Below are 19450 nucleotides of genomic sequence, written 5' to 3'. Positions count from 1 at the left end.
TCTGCAGTCAAGCAGTCTGTCTCTTGTTAGTGCCCAGGGTCGGATTGGGAAGCAGGGCAGTCGGGCATTGGCCGATGGGCTGGTACCTAATGGGGGACATGTGGGCCAGTTTTTAAGGGCCTCAGCTTCATTCCTACCCTCCCAGACCATCGCCTTGCAGGTTATGGTGTGCGGGTCGAAGATGTTACGTGTGACAATCTGCCTTAATGGTGGCCAGGTGTTGCTCTATTTGATGGGTCATTCTTACCTTGGTCTCCCAGTAGGGAATGTGAAGCAGTGTCTTATACCTGATCGCTCACCTACTAGGACATCACATTCAGGCAATGGTGGGTGGGAGCATGTAGGGGCGTCACTGGGAGCAGGATTTTTGGATTTGGGCCATCCACACCTCAGGCCCCACTGGAGCAGTAGTAGCTGTGTGCTTTTTCTTGACCACTACCCTGCAAAACCATCACCCTTAGGAAATGGAGGGCTGTGGAGGGAGTGAACTAAGAGAAGCCTTCCTGGAGGGTGTATGTGCATTTGTATAGGCCTCACTGTGAGGTAACCATTATTAGGCTTTTATTAAATTAGAGAGGATATGGCGTTTTGGTCAAAGCAGCCTACTTTGGCAGTCAGAGACCAGGTTCCAGTTTCAGTACCAGCTCAACAGCCTGTGAATCTAGCAAATCACTTAATCTCCCAACGCCTAAAGTAAAAATACATTTGATGTTGTGTAGTGTAACGGTTGCTCATGTGAATCACCCCAATGCCCTAGCACTGAGTTCACCTTATGTAAATCTATTAAAAAAAAACAATTAGAAAATAAAACAGTAATTTATTTTTATTATAAGATTCTGCAAGGGCCAGAGAATAACTAGAGAGCACATATTATATAAAAATATATTTTTAACATGAACATGGCTTTTATGTTTTTTTTTGTTTAACTTTTAAGTTACAGTTGAGTAAAGCAGCTTTAGAACATATTTTAAAGTGTTTTTAACTTATGTTGACTATTTACACACTGATCAAAGGAAAAAAATTAGAGACTTTCCCATTCTTTTTCATTTGCGCACTGGCCAGGATATTAAAATACAGGTTATGTCGGTAAAAAACAGCCAGGTTGCAACCCTAGCCAGATCAAGCACTGTGGCCCTTGGGCCATTTTATTTCACCTCGCCCACCTGGCCAACATGTAATGATTCTAATTTTCACCAATCATACTAATTTTAAAGGCTTAAAAATGCTTAAGTTTACTAAACATTTCTCTAAAATGAGTCCAACGAGGTTAATCAAATGATGTTTTCTAAAAGGGGGAAGACCCACGAATGTAGGCAGCTTTTTTGGGACTGCTCGTACCTAATTGCAATCCCAATCTGACCCTCTCAGTGCGCTTCCATTTCTGGTGCTTTGCTTCAGTTTTAAAATCTTCGTAGAGTTTCTTGCAGCTCAAATGGGTATTATTTCGGATAGTTATGTTTCCCTCATCTTCAGTACTTGGTTTTGCTCGCAAGAAAGTGTCACTCAAAGTTGTTGAAATGTCACTCATAATTGCTCTCAAATTATGAAAATATCACACATAGCAATCTGAAACCTTGGCAGCTATGTTAATGATTTGGGTAAGTCAGTAAATGCAAGAATGCACTTGAGGGTGGATGAATGAAGTTGCGGGCCATATAAGGTGGCCAAAAGCCTGCATTTTTCAGGTTTTTCCTGCAACCATATCTCCTTCTCCTATCCCACTGCTCATATAATGAAAATTAATTATACAGTATAGTCAGGGTCGAATTGGTAAGGTGGGCTATGGCCGAGGGCCGGTATCCGAGTTCCAATTGTGGGCTGCTTTTCTGGGCAGCCTGGGGCCGATTTGGGCAGTGTCTGTGTTGTTTGGGTGCTGTCAACGGCCCTGTGGGTGCCTGAGCGGCCTTTCAGGAGGCCGATGGGTGTCCATTAACTCCCTTTTATCAATGGGCAGAGGTGTCACTCCCTTTCTCTCACTGGGCCGGCCTATTAATGTACGCCTACTGAGCAGGGGGGGGGGGCCTGAGCAAAAGTTACCTCACTTGCTTTCTGTGGTGTCAGCGCTCAAGTCGCGCTGAAGTGCGTGTGACGTAACACGCACATGGAAACGGCACACGGGAGTGCGCATGCGTGAACGGCGGTTCGAGCCTCGAGAGTGAATTGGAGCGCAGTCACAGTAAGACGCCCGACGCTCCTCTCTGTGTGTAATACTTTAAATAAAGAGAATCCTGAGAACTGAAACCTGTGTCCTACGGCAGTCATTGGGGGGAAAACACACACTCCATAGTGGCGACGAGGAGTGGGATCTATCCCCACACAAAACGAAAGGAAGAACTACAGCAAAGTGGAGAGAAAGAAGGACCCAAGACACGCAAGCCGACACCACCCCCGACAGAAAAGGGGGGTAAGAAAACAGCCGCAGGATACACCGAAGGAGCGCGGCAGAGGCGCGGAGACCGGAACAAACGCATCACGTGGCCAAGAGCCCAAGGGAGCAGCGACCTGCGCAGAAGCAGAGTAGGAGCAAGCGAGAGCCCCCATCAAGGCCCTGGCGGAAAAGGGTGACCACGAAGAAGGGGCAAGAAGGAACCCGAGCCCCAACATGTCGCAAGCAGTGAGTACCAGCGCACCTGGCAGCCCCAGAAATCGGGGCGGGAACGACAGCACACCCGGCAGCCCCAGGAGTCAGGAGGGAGAGCCAGCAAGGCAAGCCAAAATGAGTAACCAGGCATCCTCACTCACAGCACCGATCCCGTTCCTACCCAGGCCGCGGGTTCCACAGATGAAGTAGGAAGACTGGAGGGAATACTTTAAGAACTACCTAGAAGCCCTAGAAGACGAATCCAGTGACGAATTCAACCCTGCAAGAAGAAAGCGCATCCTGCTACACAACGTGGGCCCAGAAGGAATCAGGGTGTTCACAAATATATCAACAACACCTCTACAAGCGGCCGATGCAGACGTCTTCAAACAGGTCTTAGAAGATCTAGACGCGCACTACCGTCCGGCGGTGTGTGTCTCCATTGATCGGTACAATTTTCAGCAGAGGAAGCAAGGAGAAGGAGCGTCGGTTGATGACTATGTAGCGGCCCTGAGGAGACTAGCAGTAACGTGCAAGTATGGAGCATCGGAAGAAGACTTTATCAAGGACCAGACCGTAATGCACACCACCAACAGGAATGTGCAGGACAAGCTGTGGGCCCATGGTGAGGCAACGCTAAAGGAAGTAATCGCGATGGTGAAGACAGCTGAACTTTCCAAGCGATGTGCTGAAGCAGCAACGAAAGAGAGCGTGCAGAGAGTCATGGTCAACAAAGTGGATGACGCGGAGCCAGTGGGAAGACACAAGATGGCGCCCGGAGACGGCAGAGGAACCAGCAAATGGGCGGGAAGACCCGGACAATCAGGGAAACAGTTCTCGCATGCCAAGCCAACGTGCTATAGATGTGGGAGCACGAACCACACGGCACAGGACAAACGTTGCCCGGCTTTTCGCACGAGGTGCACATTCTGTGGCCTGGTAGGCCACTACGAGAAAGTATGTCGAAGGAAACAGAAGAAGTCGGTCGTGAAATACATAGCGCGTCCCGGACCTGAAGAGGATGCGGACGAAGAATCGGATGAAGACGACAGAGTGCTATGCATTGAAGAACTGGTGTTAGGCATTGACACCAGGCGCTCCGACAAACCACGAGCGGACATGCTAATAGGGGGAGTCAAAATCCGAATTGCTATTGACTCAGGATCCCCATACACCATTGATCAGAAGTCAGCATGGGAAGAGAAAATCGAACCCGAAATAGGTCCCAAACTAGAACCACCGGACATACGACCAGTGTCATACACGAACAACCCAATCCCAATGGTGGGATACCGAAGCCTGAAGTTCGAGTTCAGAGGGAGGACAGCGACATGCAAGTTGTATGTGGTGGAGAAGGGCCCATCGGTACTAGGATGGAGAGACCAGGGAGACCTAGGAATCAAGCTAGACCCAGGGGGCAAAGAACAAGTGCTGCTCACGGACAATGAAAGCTGGCCGGATTTGGAGAGGGTGAGAAGAGAGTTTCCCAAGGTCTTCGGAGGGAAAGTAGGGAAACCCGAGAAGTTCATGCACAAGATCATTCTCAAAGGAGGACTCCCGACCAGTGTCTCACAAAGTCCGGAACGTGCCCATAGCGGTGAGGGAAGCGGTGTAACGAGAGCTGTGCCGACTAGAAGAACAAGGGATCATAGAGCCCATAGATAGCTCGGAATGGTTGGCCCCCTTGGTGGTTGCCAGGAAACCCAATGGCAAAGTGCGCCTGTGCGTGGACCTGCGCGAGCTAAACAAATGCCTGGTGGTAGAGAAATTCCCGCTCCCCAGGATTGAAGAAATGCTGGCTAAGACAAGAAGTGTGAGATGGTTCTCCACCATAGACCTCACGTCCGCATACCATCAGATTGACCTGCATCCGTCAAGCAGAAAACTCACTTCCTTCATCACACCATATGGATGCTACCAGTTTCGCAGGATGACCTTCGGGCTAGCGTCCGCCGCAGCGGTGTTCCAAAAACTCATGCACCGTCTGTTCAAGGACGTCAATGGCATCCAGTATTTCCAGGATGACATCCTAATAATGGGGAAGGATCGTAAGGACCACGACGACAAACTGACCAGGGTGCTAGGCGTGCTGCAGGAAAAAAGACTAACGGCAGAATGGGAAAAGTGCAGATTCGGGATGACATCCGTCACCTATCTGGGACATGAGATAAGCGGACATGGGATCACTCCCAAGAGGGAGAATGTCAAAGCAATCTGCGAGGCCAGAGCTCCATCCAACAAAGACGAGGTGCGGTCATTCCTCGGAATGGCCGAGTACTACAGCAAATTTGTCCAACACTTTGCCACAAAGACGCACAAACTGAGACTAGAGATAAATCAACGTTCCAGTGGGACGAAGAGGCTCAGAAGGAGTTCGAGGAGCTCAAAGGGAACATCAGCCAGGCCGTACCTCTACACGGACATGATCCTGCGGGAAATACCATTCTCACCACAGATGCTAGTGAAAAAGGTTTGGGAGCGGTCCTAGCACAAGAGAGAGACGACAACACCATGGAAACACTCAGTTTTGCGTCCAGAGCGTTGTCACACACCGAACAAAAGTTCAGTGTGATAGAAAAAGAGATGCTAGCTGTCACGTGGGCCATGGGGAAGTTCCGACAGTTCCTATGGGGCACGAGGTTCCGCTTACAGACTGATCACAAGCCTTTAGTCAAAGTACTTACCTCAAGTGGACAAGACACGGCCACCCCACGAATAGCGAAAATGACCCTCAAGCTCCTAGAATACACGTACGATGTGGAGTACATCCCGGGGACACGCAACAAAGTGGCGGACTACCTCAGCAGGGCCTCAGCCATAGAGGAAGCACCTACACCGATAGCAGAGAATGAGGAAATGGTTGCAGTGATGGAAGACATGGAAAGCGCCATCAGCTTGCAGGAGTGGGAGCAAGCGTACAAGGAAGATGAGAACCTGAAGGAGGTTAAGGAGAACCTTGTGAAAGGATGGCCAGAAAAAGAAACGCCTGAAAGAAGTACTGAGAAAACTATATGAAGTACGGGAAGAATTATCCATGAGCGACTCCGGAATCTTCCTATACCGTGGTGACAAAGTGGTGCCACCCGAAAAGTTGATTCCGACCCTGCTGAACTTACTACATGAAGGTCACCTGGGCATCGTGAAGACCAAGTCGAGGGTGAAACAGATGTACTGGTGGCCAGGGATGGATATCCAGATCGAGAGACATGTCAGAGACTGCGACCAATGCCAGGGGTCAGACAAAGTGCTCAAGCCCTTGAGACCTGCGCTAGGAAAATTTGAGCAACCCCGCAATCCCTGGGAGGACCTAGCAGTTGATATTCTGGGACCGATATTAGACGGCCAAGGAACAGCCAAATACCTTTGTGTCATGGTTGACAAGTATTCCAAATGGCCGGAAGTACATGTACAAGAGGAGATGGACTCGGACGTAGTGATCAAGTTCCTCACCTCGGTGTTCCTGCGGGAGGGCATACCAAGGACAATATTAACAGACAATGGCCAGCAATTCACATCTGACAAGTGGCACCGATACATTGAGAGGAACAGGATCAAGTCTAACACACCTCAGTGTATCATCATCCGGCAAGCAATGGACAGGTGGAGGGATTTAACTGTGTCCTCATGGGGTCCATACAAGCGGCCATCATGCAAGGGAAGGACTGGGAAGCAGAGATCCAGAGGATGATGTGGGCGTACAGAATCACCCCCACCCCAACAGGGTACAGTCCTTTCCAGATATTAAGGGGCAGGCTTCCGTTCACCAAGGAAAATGTGGTATGGAGAGAAAAGACCATCACCAGTAAATGGTCGCCTGCTGTGGTCCCAAAAAATTTAGAGAAGGCCCAGAAAGTGTACATGGAACACTACAACCAGAGAAGGAAAGTGAAGGATTTGGTTCTGGAGAAAGGGGATTGGGTGAGAGTCAAGCGGGCAGTACTGAAGAAGAAAGGAGAAAGCAAATACAGCCCACCCCTACAAGTAGAAGAAGTGCACAGCAGAGCAGCGCTTCTTAGCGATGGCAAAGTGTGGTCCCAGGATCGCATGGCGAAGATAAATAAGATCGTGCGGTGGCCGGAGGAGAAAGGAAATGGCGCACCAGTGCAGGGACAAGAAGGAGAAGCAGAAGAGGTAGAGTCTGGCGGTGAGAACTATGGAGAAGAGGGAGCGTGCATGGAGAGTGAAAAGCTAAGTGAACCAAGTGTAAGGGAGTCATCGACCAACGAAGAAGAGACGCACCGGAAGAACGAACTTGGTCAGGGGAGAGAAAAGGAAGGGTGGCCAGCAACCAAGGTTGTCCATGGAGCATCCACTCCGGTAAGGCGCACGCGTCCTGGGAGAATAGTAACCAGACCGGCACACCTTAGAGACTTTGAGTGAGGGTACAGCTGACATTGAACTATAACATCTCCGGTGCGTAAAAGGAGGAGATATGTGGTGTCAGCGCTCTAGTCGTGCTGAAGTGCATGTGACGTAACACGCACACGAAAACAGCGCACAGGAGTGCGCATGCGTGAACGGCGGTTCGCGCCTCGAGAGTGAATCGGAGCGCAGTCACAGTAAGACGCCCGGCGCTCCTCTCTGTGTGTAATACTTTAAATAAAGAGAATCTTGAGAACTGAAACCTGTGTCCTACGGCAGTCATTGGGGGGGAAAACACACACTCCACACTTTCAGCTGAGTTTCATCAGTGTGAACTAATCCGTGCATTTTTTTTTTCTAAGTAAAGTTAAGAAAACATGCATCTCTCAGAGACCCTTCCCCCCACCCCACCTCAATTCTTTTTATAAAACTTCGCAGAAATGCAATATGTAAGTGTGAGCTACTTTATTTTTTTAAACCTGCCCCGACCGATTTTTAATCCCAATCCACCGAGTTTAGCCGTTCGCCCTATTGTGAATTAAGGCCATAGCTATTTAAAAAGGCAAGTTCTTACAGAGCACACTCTAGCAGTGCGCTCGCATCTAAAATACAACTTCACCTCGAGCGCGCCTCGCATAGAACTGTTGCTGCGTCTCGTAGGCGACAACACAGGAACTGGCACACGTATCTCTCCCATTGATTTTATCCTGTTCTGGCAAAGAAATACAGTTCTAGCGTTCAAATCGAAGTCTCATAGAACGGGGCGGTTTCCAATACCACAATAACAGTCTATTTTGCTGCATAGTGTTTGTCAGCTAAAAACGTCACGTGTAATCAAAATAAAAGACAGACGAACGCGACATTTTTCAGCCCCATTCCTAAACTGCACTCTGCAGCCATGTTGGAAAAAAGGCGATCTGATTGAAAACAATCAGAAGCAACCCATTTACTATACACGACATATACTACTCGATAGTACACAGGTGTTAAACAGTAACTTTATACCAAAATCAATGTCTTGTTATATTTTACGGTCTAATTTAAAATAATTCGCCAATATCTGTTTATGTACTCAGACGCAAATTTTACTATATATGTCTTTACGAAGCATAGAACAGGGTCTTTATAATGCCTTAATGAAAGATTGTTTTCTAAAACGGTATGCTAAAGAGTTAACTGTGCATTGCAACCCTCCATCTACATTTGAACATGTCCGCTTCCTTTTCTGAATCCTTGTCTTTCAAAGTCTTGCTCTTTTTTTCTTTTCCTTACTTCCCATTTCACATTTTCAGTACGTGTAGTATTAACCACACAAACAGCCTACGCTGAAGCCATGAGTCGGATATATCAGGACAGCGCTCTTCAGAACAAACCGGTGAATAACGACAGACTTCCATCTCAATGGAATCCCTCCACCCACCAATGGTACGGTGGTTAGTAAACCAGCTTGACTGGTTTTCAGTATTTATTATTGAGGGCCGCGGTTTATGTTGTGGGATGGTGCCCTCTGCGGGTCGGAATGATACAAATCATAATAAAAGAAGTGGCATCCTTCACTCTGCGGGCGTGGGCCCGTCTTATTTCTTGGGCGTGAATCTTTTCGAGCATGGAACACAGTGTTGTTTGTATTCTCGTCCACTTTTGTCTGTGTTGGGGTTCTAGTACTGCCAGAAGCTTGCGTTTCCACCTTTCTCTGGAGAAAAAAAACACCTGCAATTTGTACATTTTGCTGTTCAGGAACAGCGACGAGCTGGCAGATGAAAAACAATTCAAGTAAAATTATCACATTAATTTGCTAACTTACCATTATTAATCTATTTGGTTTGACAGTTACTTTGTAATGATTAGACCGTCCTCGAACACTTTTTGGCCGATTTCATTACGTGTTTGGTATTTTAGAATCTCCACCCCCCCCCCCTCCAGAAGATTAAAAAAAATGTATTTCACGGGTTTTCCAAATCTTTCCAGTGGCCTGGATCTAAAATTGCAGGCCAGCAGTTAAAATACTGGCTAGATGGCAGTGGCGCTGGAGCAGTTTTCGGAGTGGGGGTGCTGTCCATGTTATAACAACGGGGTTGTGAAAAGTATCCATGTGCTGTACAAAGTGTAGCGAGTAAGCCACGTCCATTCGGCAAAAGAATGATTGGAAAGTAGTCCAGTGATACATTTTGAAACACATTGTCATAAATGTATGACTAAAGCATGGCGTGCCTTTTAGTTCAAAATGTTTTTATTGAAGTTTATGCAACATAAGAAAACACAAGTATAATACAGAAAGAATAATTCCTACATACGTGCCTTTTACAGAGCGCACATTTTCCATTGAAATGGCCACTTGATATGACCAGTCATGCATATGTACTGTAAACCTATATGGCGCGCACCTGATGAGTGTGGAAATCGAACTTCTTTGCGTATTTATAATTTGTCCATAACACATGTAAAGTGTCTAGGTATGTTTTGATCCTATTAAATCTTTTTTCACGCTTCAGAATTGCCTCTCACCTCTACTTCCAGCGCCCCATGCTAGATGTCAATCCTTCCAGTAGCATATTCGCTAATAGAAGGTTGTTTAAAATCACCTGCATTCTTTTGTCGATGCACAGCAAATTGGCCTCTGTTTGCCCTAAAATATAGGAATAATGTAGACGCCATTAACATTATTTTCATGTTTTGTTTGCTGCCTTAAGCTTGATTCAAAGAGGACAATAACAGTTTTTAACATTTCTCATAATTTTATATCTGTTTGGCATTACCGTACAGACCAGGTCGGTAAAATAATGGTAAGGTGGCAACCCTACCTACAACTGATAATGGTCTTTGTTCAGTTTATTGAATTTCGTCTAAAACCTTAATTCCCAGTCCAATTACCATTTAGGTCTTGCGATTTTTGCAATTCAGGCTGCTATGATGATAATCTGGACATCCTATTAACATTTTGAAAAGTTAAGAACGGTGGATGCTTGTAGAAGGAATAACTATATTGATAACGAGCAAAACAGTGTAGATTAAGTAATAATCTTGTTCAACATTGTTATAAATTGGGTTTCTGGTTGGCAGAGGTATGCAACCTGTCCAAGCAGGAACCCTAATCCTACTCCGGGTAATTCACAAACACATCCTAAATTTAACGTGTACTCACCCCCCCCCTCCCCGGTAGCTTGGCTCAGAGCAGTCAGGCTTAACTTAATAGGTAATGCGTAAAGTATTTGTGCGACACTTCAAACAGTAACAGAGGGAAACACCACAAAAAGTCTCCATACCAGGTTAGGAAAATAGAGCGAAATGTTATAAATAAAACAAGACAAACACAACAAAAGTCCAGTAAGTAGAACTTTAGATGTGCATTTATTGAGAATAAACTGTGAAAAAACGCTTAGAAGCAATAAGCGCTTATGTGGGATATCTGGTTGCGATGGGCCAAGACAACGTCAGGAGTTTAGGCTGACTGCGATGGAGCACGTGCCGAATACAAGGCCCAGTGAGGCCTGCTGAACTAAAGTACCTTAATCCTTTTAGCGTCGACAAAGATGCGGTTGCAGCCCAGTGATAGGTCGCTGTTCACCATGCAGAGGGGCGATGCGTTGATTTCCCCATGCAATGTGGCAGTTCCGAGGGTGATGTGGTTGTTCTGAAGACGATGCGCAAGTGTTTGCCCACGTAGGTGATGCGTTGATGTTCTCCACGCAGTAACGACGATGCGTTGGTTCCAAAGGCATTGTGCTGGTTCCGATGTGATGCGCTAATCCTGTTCCTGCTACAGCCGCTATTTGTCGATTCTGCTCTTGCAGCAAAGGATGCGTCTTTTCCGCTGGAACAAAACACCTTAGGCCCACTTCCAAGGGTCCAGGACTGGGGAGGTGTCATTTGTCAGGGCAGACTCACACATGGCAAAGCCAAGGTACAGGAAGAGGATGATTGGAAATCTGTTATGTCCCTGAGACTTCAGATCAGGAGGTCAGGTAACTAGCCCTTAGAGTCACTCTGGGTTTGAGAGATGCTTATTCAGTCCTTCTCACTCCCAGGCAAGAGGGCAGCAGTCCAGCAGAGTGGCAGTCTTTGTAGCAGTACAGCAGTTCTTCCTGGCAAAGTATCCACTGGTTCAGAAATGTACTGAAATGGTTGGATCTGAGATCCAGTACTTATACCCATTTGAGCGTTTGATGTAGGGGAGACTACAAAGAGATGCCTTTGAAGTGCACAGAGTCCCTGCCCTGGCTCCACACTCATTCATGTCCTGTCTTCAGACTTACTACAGGGAGGTATATAGCCCTTTGTGTGGGGACAGGACACAGCCTATTTAGGTGTAAGTGTGAGGCAATGTTCAGCTGCTCCCTCCTATCCAGCCCATGACGGCCCATCAGGATGTGGATGGCCCATCAAGTCAAACCAAAGATTCAAACAAACCAAAATCGGAGCTGCACCCCTACCAAACTAACATATAATCTAGTTAGAGAACAGACATCAAAGTATCATGATTAGGTTGAAAAGACGTCTGTCAATGCAATGCATTTGTTAATCTACTTCTTTATTAATGTTTGTTCTGTTCATAAAAACCATCAGCCAACGCATTTTGTCCTTTGAACATAGGACTTCTTCAGGGCAATATCATAATGTGCGCCAGACAGAGTCGCTTAAGTGCGTCTTACGATAAGGGCGCTATCCAATGTCCGTTCCAATGCTGGCCCCTGTTTAACTTTAAAAAAAGCCCTCCAAGCAGGAGATGAAGTAATTCCAGAAATCCAGTGAACTGATTGAACAGTGATGGTCAACCGCGTGGTAAGATAACCATGTGTCAACATTACGTGTGCTGGTCCAATTAAGGCTAGCACTCAATGGTGGAGAGTTTCCACCCAATGGAAGTGCCTCTTGATTACACCATGTGAAACAGACCCGCAAGCAAAAACCAAAGATTCCTTCATGTGTGGCTGCCTAGAGTGCCCAGCTGTCACCCACCCTAGACGTGTATTGGAGGCAGGCTGCAGGCAGACAGGGCTAAGAGCAAAAATCCTATCTTTCTAAAAGTAGCATTTTAAAAATTGTAATCATTAATTCAACTTTATGATTAAAGAGGATTTATCATTACAATTCCATTGGTACTAAACATGACAGCTTTACCTCCTTCCAGTTAGGAATTCCAGCTTTTTAGATGTAACAAGGCATCTTAAATGTTAACCTATGAGAGTGGTAGGTCTCAGAGTAGGGGAAAAACGAATTTGGGAGTTTTTCACTACCAGGACATGTAAAACCTAAAAGTACATGTCCTACCTTTTGATTACACCCAGGTCTGCAAACATGGAGCCTATTTAACAAAAGTGAATATACAGGTGTATATTTGCTCACTTTATATATTTTCTACACCTCTCTATTATGTAATCGAATGTCATGCATGATGCAGAAGGTGAAGTAATAAGCAGAGCATGATAGGGGTGCAACGGATCGTTAGTTTGCAGAAATATAATTGCAGAACTTCACTGGTGTTTAGCTTTTGTTTTATAACCATAACTGCACTTTAACAGCTTTTTTCCAGTGAATTCGCAGTTTTTTAAAACATACATTATGGCCTTAGAAGTAAGTAAATCCTTATTTGCATGATTACTTAAAACCATTCCACAATAAAAACAGCGGTGTTAACATCTCTTCAAATTCATAAAACAATAATTTAACTCTAAATGAAGCCATAATATATATATATAAAAAATATATATTTGAGTTGTCCATATTAAAACATTAAGTCATATGCCAGAGATTTCAGTTTGCCGTATACTTTGATTGTGTGAACCAGCAATATCCCTATTGTCCTTGCCAAAACCTTTAGTTACAAGTTTGCAGTTGTAGTTCATTTTGACGGGAGCTGAGGACAAGAATTTATGTCCAGTAAGTGATGTTTAGCTTTATTCCTACAGTGCCCATAAGACAAATCTCTGAAATGGTCATTTTGAATTCTCATTAAATTCATAAACCCATAAATTAACTCTAAAAGAGACTTTATGTGCAAAAACAGCAATGTGCAAAATGTTTATTAAAACCTTTAATCATGTACCAGAAGTTGCGGTTCACTGTATACTTTGATTTTAAATTCCTTTAGTCCTATGCTGGTGCTTGTAGTTCATTTTAATGGAAGCAGAGACCAGTGTTTTGTGTCTGATTTGTCAGCTAAGTGCTGGTGTTTAGCTTTATTCCTACTGCGCACATGAATCGAACCAGGTGACAGGCTAGCTGGATATCCCCTCCTTCGAAGCATGCTTTCCCTGCCTTTCTGCATGTTTTTATCTTTTTTCCTTTCAGGGCAGATGTTAATATAATTGTTCGTTCTTTATCTAATCTCTTACATATGCACAATAAGTGTAGCACATCTTCTTTTGTCACCGCATAATCTGCACAACGTTGTAGACGGTGTCCGTTTCCATGGGGGCAGAGACGCAGCATTGATGACAAAATGCCCATCCTCAGATTCAGGTATTTTTCCTACTTTGCTCTAGTAAAGCCTGCACCTAGATAAGGTTTGGGGGAGAATCTAGAATAGCTCTGTATAGCAAACCAGTGAGTCCTCTCCCTTAATGCAGCTTTGTCCTCCACAAGTGACATTATTTTTACTGTTTTATTTACCAGCTCTTTGAAGCTTTTGTGTGACCCAACAGTAACCCAGGGGTCCTGTAAGACCAAACAGTCTATTGAAGCTTGTAAATAGGTCACGGATGCACTGTCTTTTTTCTGATGTAGCTCGTTCCATAAGTACACATTCAATGTCCCTGAATCAGCTCCCTTTATTTTATGCCAGCATTTAATGTAGGCACCCTTGCATGCTATTTGTTGCTTTTGCAGGCCAAACTCTAATCTTATTTGTGCCGGCGAGGTGTATTGCAGAAGATTAAATATTATTCTCATTGTCCTGGACACCGTCCTGTCCAGAATGCTTGCATCTCTTCCTCTTAGGCACTCACTTCCATAGGTGATGGTAGGGAGGAGCTTCGCTTGGATCACCTGTAGTTGAGGGGTGAGGCTTGAACCAGTTATTTTATGTTTGGTGTTTTTTAAAGCAACCACCAAAGCCGTCCCTCTTCCTGTTATGGCTGCTTTTTGCTGGAAGAACATGCATTTACTGTAAAATATAATGCCCAGGTATTTATTCTACTGTGTCGAGTCTGAGTCCCTCCTAATCCCAGCGAAACTGGTGTGTGAACTTTTTCTGGTTTATTATCATCACTTTGGTTTTGTCTAAGTTTATACTTATTCCATTCCTGGCAGGGAAGTTTGCTCGTAGTATTTATCAAGTGCTGCAGGTCTATCGGTGTACGGCTAATTAGTACAAGGTCGTCGGCATAGAGTACATTCGAGAGGGTGAAGCCTCCCAGATTCGGTGCATGGTGATTGCAATTATCTAGTTCTGGCAAGAGATTTGACATAAAATAATTTGAACAGAGTGCACCAAGACGCAACCCTGCTTCAGCCCCCTGGTTGTTGGTATTCTCCTGGATAGACAGTGACTGGCCGCCCAACTTTATTTGTACCCATCTGTCAGTATGGAGCAAAATCAACAGAGAAAAGAGTCTTGGTGGGATTTTCATTTTAGAGAGTTTTTCCCAAAGTTTCTTCCTGTCAATGTTGTGGAAGGCAGATGTATAATCTTTGAAGCAAACAAATATCGGTTTGTTGATATTTTTGACTGCGTCGATTAGAAGCAATAAGGCAAGTATATTTGTCAATGTCCCTATATGTTTTTGGAATCCCGCTTGATTGATCAGGAATGATGCCAATTTGGATACCCATTCTATGAGTTCTTCCAGTAGGAGACCCGCAAAATATTTGACGTCATTGTCTATTAAGGCAACAAGCCTGTCGTTTTCTGCTTCATTTTTGCTGCCTTTCTTATAAATGGGGGAAATGATTGAACCTTCCAGGAATCTGGTATTCTTTCTACTTCCAGTATATGTGTGAAGAGTGGCAGTAGTGCCGCCGCCCAGTAACCAGTGTCTTGCTTATATAGGATTTGTGGGATGCCTTTGGGGCCCAGCGCACCCTCTGCTCTGCAGTTCGCGATTCTATTCACGATCCCTTCAGTCGAGAAAGAATAGTTAATCTCCTCAACTTGCTTTTCTTGACACAACCAGTATTTTCTGCTCCCCTGTGCCTCGGGTACAATGTGGTCTTGTTCGCAGTTGAAATTATGCCAAAGATAGTTGGCCCAGGTTTCCTTGGTCAAATGAGAGTTGATTCCAGGGGCCCTTGGGTTCTTTAGGTTGTTCACTTTGCTCCAGAACCTGGCACTGTTATTAGCTTTCGCTTCATGTAACAGTTTGGCACATGCCTTATCTGTTTGCTAACCAGATGAATTTCTTCATGCTCATTTTTAGCAGCCTTAATTCCTTTTGAATGTTATCATCTGGACCCGATTGACAAATAATTTGTACTGCTCTATTTATTTCTCTCTTTATTTGCCTTAATCTGGTCAAATGTATTGTTGAGAGTTGGTTTCCTTGCATGCTCGGTAACATGTTCTGTGTCCACTGTTGGGCGTTTGCTCCTATTGTTGCGTTTATCGCTTCTTTTTTGGTGGTGTTATAAGAAACAGGGTTGGACCCAATATAGTCAGTAGGGACCTGGGTAACAATTAGAACAAAAGGAAGGGGTCCCATGACCGGAGGAAAGAAATTACAAATTTACACCATTTGTATTCAACAATTCAAAAACAGAAAAACTTTTTATAGAAGCAAAAAAGAATTTAATTCAAGATTGCATACATCCTATTCAATGGATATCTTACTCATTTTATACATTCTTTTGATACCACAGTTTATATACAATGTGCGTGCCCACATTCACAACAGGAAGGGGGTGACGTGAGGGAAAGTGTAGGGGGTAGGATATATGTGATCTGATTCATTCGGTGACAAGTCTTATTCAAGCTTCTAAGACAATGTACATGTGGTCCCTGAAAACAGGGCCACCGTTAGCGGCTCAAAAAGAGTCCAAATTTATGAATGGTAAAGACCGGCCTAACTCCGTTGTAGCCGTAAGTGTCTGAATGGGGACCGGAGTTGGTCGTGGGTGGTGTAGTCACCGATTCTTTATGGAGGATGCATATACGAATTGCACATTTCTATTTGAAAAAAGGGCCGGCTTGTTCTGAGTCTTCTCCGGAACTATAGGAAGAGTCAGAGAATGTGGTATAGCGTCCCCTGGATCTACCACCCCTGTAGCCTCGATTCGTAAAGCGTCCTTCGGGATAATTTACCCTACGGACAGTTCCTCCGTGTGCGTAGGAACTGCAGTAAGAAGGAAGATTACATGCTACAATCTGAGATCCTGATGACACGCTTAATAGAGAGAGGCTATCCCAAGCGACTCATTAAACGCTCTAGAAAAAGAGCTTGGTTCTGTCACCGTGATATACTCGTCGAACCTACAACACGTAGCAGTCAATCAGAAGAACGCATGATTTGTGTGACTACATTTTCAACTAAGAGCCAGTCCATCAAAAAGGTTATAAATAAACACTGGAATCTGATTGCGAAGGATCTAGATGTATCAAACGTGCCGATGCACGCATTCAAAAAAGCACGGAATGTCAAAGACCATGTAGTCTCATCATTCTTGGAATGCCCACCAGAACCCACTATAACCTCATGTTGGAACCAACCGCGGGTAGTGGGACATTATAGATGTGGTAACTGCAAAGCCTGCCCGTCTACTATTCAATCCAAAGAATTTGTCTTTAAAAATCATCGACACGCATTCAAACACCACACAAATTGTAATACCAAAAATGTGATTTATGGTATTATCTGTCCATGCAACCTCAATTATGTTGGTCAGACTCAACAACGTGTAAAAGCACGGTTCCTTTCACATTGCAGCAGAATTAGATGCAAGGTACCAGGGGCACCTCTGGTTGATCATTGTACCACACACAACCATTTACCAGAATCACTTAAATGGGTAGTTTTGGAACATATCACACTGGGCCCAAGGGGAGGAGATCTATCCAACGTCCTGAATATCAGAGAGCTCAAGTGGATCCATATCTTTAATTCTGTAGTGGAGGGCCTCAATGAATCTGAAAATAGTTTTGCGCAATTGGCCATTCTTTAGGGTAATGTACTACACACTGTTCTTTTCATTCATACAACTGTGATTGGCGCTAACTAATTGTTTTTCCTCATTATTGCCGAATGCAAGTGGAGTTTACACTATCCTACGTGATTTGTGCACACCCTTGTCCACAATATGCTGCACACTGTCTTTCATTCAATTATCTGTGATTGGGTTAATTATTTTCTCTCATTTATTGCCAAATGGAAGTGGAGTCTACACTATCCTACGTGATTTGTGCACTCTCTTGTTATTTTAATGCATGACACGATATAAATACAACGTATTGCGGATCATTCTTCAGAAAATGATGTATGTACGGCTTTTAACTGGTCCGTATGAGACAAATATACCCAATATATCAGAGGAATATTCAACACCTGATTACCTAATCTCCTTTTGATTACTGTTACAAATGGGTTAAACAGTACTGTTTTGTCTCAACTTTAACATAAGATGGGGTGCAGGAGTTTACACTATCATATGCGATTTGTGCCTCCCCCGCTCCATCCTACGCGATTTGTGCCTCCTCCGCAACATCTAACGCGATTTGTTGCCTCCCCAGCTCCATGATAAGTGATTTTCCAATGTAAATACGGTGCTAGTATAACGTTAGATTATCCAAGGTACAATATTGAATAATAATACGGATTATCCAAGTTACATTACTGAATACCAATGCGGATTGATGTGACAGACTATGTCTATTAGATAACCTTTCTTTCCAAATCATTGCAGTGTAGCCGGAGTCTTTCTTCCGTTCCCATTGAAACATTCGAAGCTCCGCCCCCCCCAGCTTAGAATTACCAGGAAGTGTCCAACGCGAGCGGTTACTGAGATAGGATTCATAGCGGTAGCGGCACTGCTCAGGCTAGGAGAATTTTTACCTCGGGACGCTGAATCAGGTAAACAATGATAGCCCCTCTCCCTGGCTCCCCTTTTGAACGGCGCGAAAAAGTCGCGTACATTGCCCTGAACTGTGTGTGTTCATTCGGTCTTTAGGAGACGGTGAACATAATCGGAGAATCGCTTCCCTAGAACTTTCAAGACCACCAGGCGGTGGCAGGTAGGAACACGTGAAATTTGTTTTTTAGACAACCTGTATTTACTTCCCTGATCAATGCGCAAACAACCGATTATTCTCCACATTTCCTCTAGGCAAATAAGGCACCCTCCCACGAGATGGTTTAAGGATTGCATCACAACATACTTCTCTAGCAGCCTACTTGGTAACGTTACCTGTTCCAGTGATTCCTATTTAATGCTGGGTGCATATTTTGAAGCGTTTCGGGTTTTCAGTAACTTAAAAATTCTTTCCCCTTCCAGGCAGATTTCCAAGCCGGCCCTTTTTTCAAATAGAAATGTGCTATTCGTATATGCATCCTCCATAAAGAATCGGTGATTTTTTAAAGAAAGTCGAGTAGATTAATAAATCTCCTGCAGCCTTCTCCCGGTAATGATACTGACTTGGAAGCATAGATACATAAAATAGCCTGGTTTTCTGCAAGACTAATAACATTTTATTTTATGAGTTTCTTTTCATACTTCGGTTTCCTACCCTAAACATGTGGGTGCCCTGAAAGGAATAATAATGCCTGAGTGAGGTCTACTATACATTGTATACAGAATCTACCCAATTGAATCTAACAAACTGTTGATAGTGGTAAGCCGACCAAAAAAGATTGTTGTAACACCATTAATGTTTGCATATTTGATATTTGTTGTGCAAACAGATATCTTATTTTCCATTCTTGCAGGGTGAAAATTCTTACCCACCACTAACAAGTTGCTTCCACAACCCACTAGGGAGATACCCTATAGGGGTCAACAGGTAATAATACAGAGGAATATTCGAGCTCACAGCAATATGGATGAACTAGCCCCCCCTTCTTCAGCCAAGACGACTTTGTATATATCGTCAATCTTGGAGATCAGACCCTTTATATAGATTTTAAATGTACTAGCTGTCAACCTATTAGACTTGTTTAACAACATCAGTCTTTCTTTAAAATTTAGAGTTATCTACCAACAACTTGGACCAAGAAAATCACCTTCAAGTCCACTCCTATCGCCCCTTTGTGAAAGGTGAGCGTTAGTCCATATTTTTCAATCTTACTTATGGGATTCATACAGAGATAGACAACACGGCTGTCTCCCCTCCTTTAACGATTATTTATTATGTACCACCTTCCTATGAATTAGAATACAGGATTGGTGTTTTTCTAATTCGATTTTCCAATTGCTCCCCAGGAGGTTGCCCACCCACAACTCTGCTTGTCCTGATGAAGACCCTTTCGTAAGGAAAAGAATCCTACTTATATTGGGTCGAAACGTAGACGACTACACCACCCACGACCAACTCCGGTCCCCATTCAGACACTTACGGCTACAACGGAGTTAGGCCGGTCTTTACCA

At 44.4% G+C, this 19450-nt stretch overlaps 1 protein-coding gene across 1 annotated transcript in view; it reads left to right on the top strand.

Moving 5' to 3' along the window:
* Positions 1-8233: 8233 nt before the first annotated feature.
* The window catches only part of ARPIN (actin related protein 2/3 complex inhibitor), a 193449-nt gene continuing 182232 nt past the window's right edge, over positions 8234-19450 (top strand). Inside the window, exon 1 of the mRNA XM_086958156.1 lies at positions 8234-8368. Within this exon, the coding sequence (XP_086814282.1) occupies positions 8277-8368 (92 nt within the window). The 5' untranslated portion in view covers positions 8234-8276. The remainder of the gene's footprint in view (positions 8369-19450) is intronic.

This window comes from Lissotriton vulgaris, chromosome 2_1 (assembly GCF_964263255.1).
Source record: "Lissotriton vulgaris chromosome 2_1, aLisVul1.2, whole genome shotgun sequence".
Classification (NCBI taxonomy): domain Eukaryota; kingdom Metazoa; phylum Chordata; class Amphibia; order Caudata; family Salamandridae; genus Lissotriton; species Lissotriton vulgaris.
This window is presented reverse-complemented; position numbering and strand designations above follow the sequence as displayed.